Genomic DNA, 8,018 nt, shown 5'->3' on the forward strand with positions numbered 1-8,018 from the left:
TTATAAGGCAATAAATATATAAAGATTCTAGGACACAGCAATAAAGTTATGCCATAAAGTAGAGTTAATTCACGACAACAATAATAAAAGCATGACAAATTTTAGCATTCTACCAACTGCACAAAGGTGTTTCAGGTAACATCTGTTCAGAAGCAATTGCTACAAGACAGACTAGATGAGATGCAAGGTTTCACAGTGTAATAAATGTATGTCAGTTTGCTTGCTTCATAATTAAAGACGTGAGTCTTTGAAAAAAAAGCAATTAAGCCTTGCTCTAAATCTGAGACAATTATCCCTACTCCCACCCCTTTCTACCTACCCACACACATACACAAAAGATCCAGAGTGATCCAGAAGTAATAATTGCCATATATCATCTATTTTCAGCAGCTAAACATACTCCCAAAAGCCAATTGGCATATTTTGTTTCTTTTGATAAGTCATATATTAACAAACACACAAACAGACAAAAAAAAACTTCTTTTCTCTTGTTAGTAAGGATAAACAGGAAAAAAAAAAAAGTCTGGGGCAATTCAGGCAATTGACTTAGAAGACTGGCCTGAATAAAATAAATGATCCTACCTTATGAAGGTTTCGATGTTGGATGGATTGGGTGGATTTGGGCATGAACGACACTCAAGTGACTAAAGCCTTCAAATAAGAACACTGTCTCCAAGTCTTGACAGTTCAGGACAACTGAAAGCATCACTTTAGCTTAGGACTCAAGGAAGAAATAAACTCAAAAAAAAAGAGCACCCAGAAACCACCTCCACCTTTTCTCAGCTTTCTAGCAACTATGAAAACGATGGCAGAACAAGATGAATTCAAGTTCTAGTCGCTGTTCCGGAGGACCAAACTGTGAATCTTCTTTTTTTTTTTTTTAATTTTTTTTTTTTTATTTATTTATGATAGTCACAGAGAGAGAGAGGGAAGCAGACTCCATGCACTGGGAGCCCGACGTGGGAATCGATCCCGGGTCTCCAGGATCGCGCCCTGGGCCAAAGGCAGGCGCCAAACCGCTGCGCCACCCAGGGATCCCCAAACTGTGAATCTCCTATCCACACCAGCACCACCCCACCCACCCACATTACAGAGTCCAAAATAAAATGATACCACAAGGAAGAGATTTAGACGAATCTGATGTAAACTGTTACACCACACCTCCTTTCAATGTGATCCCTCATAACTACACCCTCTGTGTTTGTTTCCTTCGGCTGCCAAAACAATCACCACAAACTTGATGGCTTAAAACAAAAATGCATTCTCTCACCGCTGGAGCCCCGAAATCAGAAATCCGTTTCACCAGGCTCAGATCAAGGTGTTAGCAGTACCTCCCTCCCTCTGGAAGCTCTAGAGGACACCAGTTCTTTCCTCTTCCAGGTTCTGATGGCTGCCAACATTCTTGGGCTTGTGGCTACATTGACAATCTCTGCCTTAAGAATCACATCACCTTCTCCTTTTCTGTGGTCAAATCTCTCTCCTGCCTCCCTCTTAAAAGGACATCTGTGTTTGCATTTAGGGCCCAGCCTGGTAATACAGAACAATGTCCCCATTTTAAAAACCTTAACTTGAAGTCCTTTTTTTCGATACAAGGTAACACTCACAGGTTTCAGGGATTAAGACATGACTATCCTTGGAGGGTGCTCATTATTCAACCTGCCACACCTGCCTCCAAATAAACCCAAAGCAACCAAGTTACTGCTCATAAATGCTATTCATAATGCCTCTTCTAATAAAAAAAAAAAAAAAAACTGTTAAGAAAGGATGGCGGTGGGTCTTTTTAGAGAATACAACCTATGGCAAGCATTTCCAAATAGTTCTCATTAATTAGCTAGTAACTTAAATATTCCAGCACCAAATTTTAACTTATCAAAACTCTTAAATCCTCCCCTAAGCTCATAATGATTATTTGATTTGCTATTTGAAAAAATTACTCCCAGTGGTAAGGTATTTCAATGCCACCCTGCTATGGAGAGAAATCTCATCAAACCTACTCTGATTTCAACTCCACTCAAGTTCCCAGTACAATAGACAATAGTACTCCAACTTCATACCTCTTCCTACCTCACAATCTGCCTAGGATCAGGAAATTACTAATTCTGTATTCATTAAAGGTGTTACTATTTTTAATGGTTCCTGAATGAGAAAAGTAGTAAAGATTAAAATTCCCAATAGCATGGGAAAGTAATACAGGACAACGACTAAAAATTTGGAAGATAGCTTACCTGGCTTCAAATCCCATCCTCACCAACACGCAGCTGTGTGAACTAAGGCAATTCAAAATTCAACCTCTGCACTCTGCTTCTCCCAACCAGCAAACAAAGCTAAAATACCCACCTCATAGGGTTGTTGTAAGGCTTAAAGGAGAATGTGAGAGTGTGTGTGTGTAGGACACCAAGAACAGAGCTGGTTCCTTAAGGTTAACTGTTATTAGTGATGATGCCCATGATGGGAGACATACAGATATTATTGGACAGGGTGAAAAACCTCTCACAACCAAAACTGAAGGTACTACAATGACATAATTAAATAATAATTAACAATCTGTTTGATGGAAACCATAAAATTAGATGCAAGATTTACACTAAAGTCTGTGAGAACTTTTAAAGGATTTCCTAATTAAACATAAGAGCTACTCTGCCAACTAGGATCACCAAATGCACAGGCCTCCTACCAAAAAACTGGCCCACAGCCCTGAGATGTAGACTTCTCCAGAAGCCATACATCCTGTTCTCAATCTAGATATGGGGGCCACCACTGTTTGTACTGCTTGTACTGTTTGTTTCTAGGAGTAGTAAAAGGTAGGAACAAAGTGCCCAATAGCACTCAAAGGCATTTCATGAAAGTAGGGCAACCGTTTTATTTTGTTCTAGAGGGGAATTGGACTCAGGCTTGGATTCAGGTACTGAGAGTGTGACCTAGGACAGGGCAAAGTTTAATGATCCTGCTGAACTCTTTCTACCTTCGCACAGCCTTCTTCCAGGTACCTGCCTTGACCCCCAGCCTCCAATGGTTGCATCCTATCCCCTAGTAACTATCGCCAGCACCTCATACTCACTGCTTACCATATTTTCTACTGAAGTCAAGTCAGTTAGTTCACAAACAGCCCACACATCATTAATTTCCTGTGCAGCCAAACTATTACACATTTACAATAGAGCAATTTCTACTATTTATACAGATCTATGGGGAGAAATTCTGTACTACAAACTTTTATATACAATTCAAAAGTAACTTGAGACTCATGACTATACCTATGGTAGAAAACAAGGATGTGTTTGCTTTATCAAGCCTCAAAGTAAAACAAGATTTCAGCAGGCACCAGAGCTCGTTTGTGCCTTCCTAATCTAAGACTGGAGCAAGTGGCCAGTTACTCACTTCTACTACCAGCTTACAGCTTTGTGGAGCATGCAAAACACCAAACACCTAAATTAGCCCACAGGAGTGACATCACTAACAGGCTAACATGGCTCCATAGGAAATCAAGAGGAAGCCAAGAACTGACTCAACACCAGCAGTCCAGCAAACCAAGCTACAGAGGAATCACATGTATAGGTGATGTAGGAAGGAGTTAGGGGCAGATGGGGGGCTAGACAGGGAAAAATAAGGGAAAGGCTCCCAGAAATCTGTGGGCTCCCATAGATCCCAAGGACACCAAAAGGTCCAGAGACAGGCTCTTACCTATTCCAAGGAAACAGAGATAGGGCAGCAAAAACAGAAAAAAATAATAAACCTGGCTCCCCAGCAACAAAATGTTAGGGAGTATCTTCTTTTAATGGCTACCAAGTAACCACAAAAACTCACCAGACCACAAAGAAGTCATTAAGGTGTTATCAATAGTCCCTGCTCAAACCAAGACTGAACAAGGATCTCAAGGCCGTGGGCTCCCTGGCTAGGTGCTCAATAAAAGACTGACACTGAAAGGCCTCAGTGGCAACCTTGTCGGGACCCCTCTCACTTCTGAGAGCTTTCTCTGTATCTCTGCTTAATAAACTTCTATTGCTTTGCTCACTCTTCTTTGTCCACGAAATCCATTCTTTGACTTGGTGACAGAAGAATCTAGCTCTCCACTACCAGAGGCATTGCTGAGATCTGACAAGCAAGGGACAGTCTCCAGAGATGGGTGTCCATCCTCAAAACAAGAGTTATGAGGCTGAGACTGAGAGCAGTGCGGAACCAGGCCGACTGAGAAGAGCAGCTCAGAAAGCAGGCTGGGTACAGAGTAAGGGCTCAGGATGGAACTCCGGGCTCTCTTAAGAGTCCTACTTCCATAAGAGGTGGTCCCAAATCAGTGGCACTCCCAGAAAAACACTCCGGAGAACAGCATCCCTGGTAAGGCCTCCTGGAAGACAGGTTAAGATACAGCAATGTGCTTACAAAGCTCAACAAGCACAGAAGGGAATAAGCCACCAGTTTCGGGGATTAGGAATAGTCCAAATTACCTCTAAATTAATTATAAAGCCATGATTCAAATTAGACTCCTATCTAAAAACAAATACCGTGGGGGCGCCTGGGTGGCACAGTCAGTTAAGGGATCGAGTCTTGGTTTCTGCTCAGGTCATGATCTCAGGGTGGTGAGATCGAGTCCCACAGGCACTGCAATCCGCAGTCTGCCATGGAACTCTCTCTCCCATTTCCCCTGCCCCTCCCCTATATATGCACTCGCTCACGTGCTCTCTCTCTCTCTCTCTCTCTCTCTTAAATAAATAAATAAATCTTAAAAAATAAAAGCAAACACTGTGTTAGACATGTTTATTAACTTTTAAGCCTCAAAGGATTGCTTTTAGAGGTCTTTTTATCTTTACAAAAACCCTTTTAACGTACTTAAAGAAATGAACAGACTAGGATCCAAATCGCCAGATATATCCTTCAATGAAACTAAATCTAAATATTAGTGTAGGTTCTGTTTTCAGGACATTCTTGCTGGAAGAGTCACAGAAAATCGTACCTCATGCATTCTGGAGCACAGGAGTGAGAAATAAAACGGAATGACATTATTAACCCAGAGAGCAGCCTCTAAAAGGAAGAAAACTCATTGCCCCAGGATTCTTCTCATACTGGCTAGAATCCTGCATTTGCCAGTTTAATTCCATCCTATTCATTCCTCAACTCTGTTAAAATAACAGTAACAACATAGTTGAGCCTCCTGCAAAACTTCACCTGGCCCATGGCCATGTGGATATTTAATTTAGCAAAATTAATCCATGTTATCCCTCATTTTCAGTATTCTGATACACATTTATAGCTCAGCTCCCAGTTCATTCAACCATCATTATTAACTAACTGTTAGGCTTAGCAACTCACAACCCTCCACAAATCTCTACTCCTTTAATGTGTGTGTCCTGACTTAAATTCCTAATGAGTCTTGTTTACAGAAGGCACATGTATAATTTTACCTACAACTTAAAAAGTCTTCCATACTCCTAAGGAAAATGGACGGGTCCAATATTAAATTTTCAATTGTTTGATTCACCCCAAAGCTATCAACCCTTCAGTAATTTACTTACACGCACATATATAAAACCATCATCGCCGCCTATTTTCACTAGCTGACACCAACAAAAAGATCTGCAAGCCTCTCTGATCATGACAGCTGCCTCGGGAGACAAAGTGACTAAGAGAAGCAACCAGAATGGCGAGTTTCAAATACTTTGGCTTCTTTGCACATCTAAGCAAAACATTCCTTAGCAGTGACTACACAGCCCGCCAAGTTTTAAAATGAGTTGTTCCTATGAGAGACACCTAACACTGGGAAACGAACAAGGGGTAGTGGAAGGGGAGGTGGGCGGGGGTGGTGACTGGGTGATGGGCACTGAGGGGGGAATTGGCTGGACAAGCACTAGGTGTTATGCTAAATGTTGGCAAATTGAACTCCAATAAAAAAAAAAAAAGTTCTTTTTTTTAAAACGAGTTGTTCCTACTTGGGAAAATCACATCTGCCTTTAAAAAAATAAAAATAAAAAATTCTTGTCCTTAAAATTAAGTCGAAAAAGAAATCCTATCACCTAAAAGTTCACTTTGCAATGTCTGGTAGCCTCAAGACGCTAGAGGGGTGGGGAGAAGTTCGACTTAAAAAAAAAAAAATGCAATGTTGGAAAAAAAATAAATAAGCAATGTTGGGCAGCCCGGGTGGCTCAGCGGTTTAGCGCTGCCTTCAGTCCAGGGTGTGACCCTGGAGACCGGGGATCGGGTCCCACATCAGGCTCCCTGCATGCAGCCTGCTTCTCCCTCTGCCTGTGTCTCTGCCTCTCTCTCTCTCTCTCTCTCTCTCTCTCTCTCTCTCTCTCTCTCTCTCTGTCTCTATGAATAAATAAAGTCTTAAAAAAAAAAAAAAAAAAAAACAATGTTCACCTCGGTGACGTCAATACATACATACTCGACCTGCTTTTCCTGCCGGCCAGAAGGAACTTGGGGCAACTCAATGATCAGTGCATGTGACAGCCAAACGGAATTAGGCCCTGGCCTCGTAAATCTATTAGGAGATTGGCAGCTCTGGAAACCTAGAACAAAATTTCCCCACCCCATCCCCATCCCATCCCCCCACCCCATCCCCACCCCCATCCCCATCCCCCAGGCACCGTGGGTCCACCCCGTGGGTCAAAGTTGAATGAACTTTTAGGATCCCGGACCCGAGCCGCGGCCCTCGGGGAAGGCAGGAGCTGCCCCAGCACAGCTCCGGGAGACACTCACGAACTTGGGGCGTTTCTCTCCAGGCTCCTCGACGGCGCCGGGCGGAGGGCGCTGGGGGCCCTTCCTGCGCGGCATCTTGCTTTCCCTGCAGCTGCGGAGCGAGGCGGAGGCGGGGTAGGGCGCCCCCGCGGCGGCGGAGCCGGGCTTCGGGTGGTGCGGCCGCGGCCGGGGCCGATCCATCTTTCCCCGCAGCTCCGGGGTGCGGCGGGGTGGGGGACAAAAGGCGGCGGCACAGCGAGCCCGCCAGAGGGGACCTGCCCGCCCGGTCCCGCCCGGTCCCGCCGCGCCGGCCCAACTCACGGCCCAACCGCTGCTGCCCGGGCCGCTGCCAGCACGTCCAAAAACTCCCGCCACCGCGGACGGCTCCGCGCCGGCCAATCAGGCGCGGCCTTGCCAATATCGCCACGCCCACGACCCGCCTTTTCCGGGCAGAGCGAAGCGTGATTGGCTGTGCGGCCCCTCCGTTCGGCCGTTCAAGCCCGCTGGCGGTCCTGGCAGCTGGGCTGTGACGCGGCCCGGGTGGGACCGGGTCCGGAAGGCGTGAGAACCTCCCGGGAATTGGGGATTGGGGGAACCGGTTCCTGCTAACCTGGAAGGGCGGGCGAGACCCTCTGCTCCACCATCTGAGAAGCACTGGAAGGAGAAGTCATCTGCCAACCCTTAAGAGTCCTACTTCCATCAGAGGGGGTCCCAACTCAGGGGCACTCCCCAGACGCGCCCCGGAGAAGAGCATCCCCGGTAAGGCCCTCCTGGGAGGCAGGCTAAGATGCAGCAATGCGCTGACAAAGCTCAACACTCGGGAGGGCCCTGGTGGGATGGGCCGCTGGGAAGAGGAAAGGGACAGATAGGGCTGGGCCGGGACCGATAAGGGGAAGGCCCCCGAGTCAGACTCCCATAAATCCCAAGGACACCGAGATGCAACACAACCAGAGATAAGGAAGCAGATCCGGCCACCGGGCCTCAAATGTTAGGGAGTATCTTCCTTTGATGGCTACAGAGTAATCGCAGAGACTCCCCAGACCCAAAACAACAACAAAACCATGCCATTCACTCAAGATGGCACAAGACACCTCAAGGCCGAAATCTCCCTAGTCAGGTTCTCTATAAAAGGCCACTCAAAAAAAAAAAAAAAAAACCCTCATTGGCAACCCTTTCCGGACCCCTCTCACTTCTGGGAGCTTGCTCTGTGTCTTTGCTTAATACACTACTATTGCTTTACTCTCCTTTCTCCCCAAGATTCATTCTTGGACTCCGTGAGACGAGAACCTAGCTCTCCCACATCTCGGAACCTGAAAAGGTGGTAGGCAGGTGAGAACAACAGCAACCAG

The 8,018-nt window shown here is 45.7% G+C and overlaps 1 protein-coding gene across 14 annotated transcripts in view; it reads right to left on the minus strand.

Annotated features, from left to right (window-relative positions):
• The window catches only part of DIAPH3 (diaphanous related formin 3), a 506,600-nt gene extending 499,183 nt beyond the window's left edge, over positions 1-7,417 (minus strand). For 9 of the 14 annotated variants that reach the window (XR_007405049.1, XR_007405048.1, XM_049099478.1 and 6 more), the window contains exon 1: positions 6,691-7,039. Coding sequence is in view for 9 of the 14 variants with exons in the window: in XM_049099478.1 (XP_048955435.1) it covers positions 6,691-6,870 (180 nt within the window). In the remaining 5 variants the exon portion in view is untranslated. Of the gene's footprint in view, positions 1-6,690; positions 7,043-7,279 lie in introns of those variants that run through there. The other 5 variants (XR_007405051.1, XM_049099487.1, XM_049099486.1 and 2 more) reach the window with 3 other exon arrangements.
• Positions 7,418-8,018: the final 601 nt, after the last annotated feature.

This window comes from Canis lupus, chromosome 22, assembly GCF_003254725.2.
Source record: "Canis lupus dingo isolate Sandy chromosome 22, ASM325472v2, whole genome shotgun sequence".
In the NCBI taxonomy this organism is placed as follows: Eukaryota; Metazoa; Chordata; class Mammalia; order Carnivora; family Canidae; genus Canis; species Canis lupus.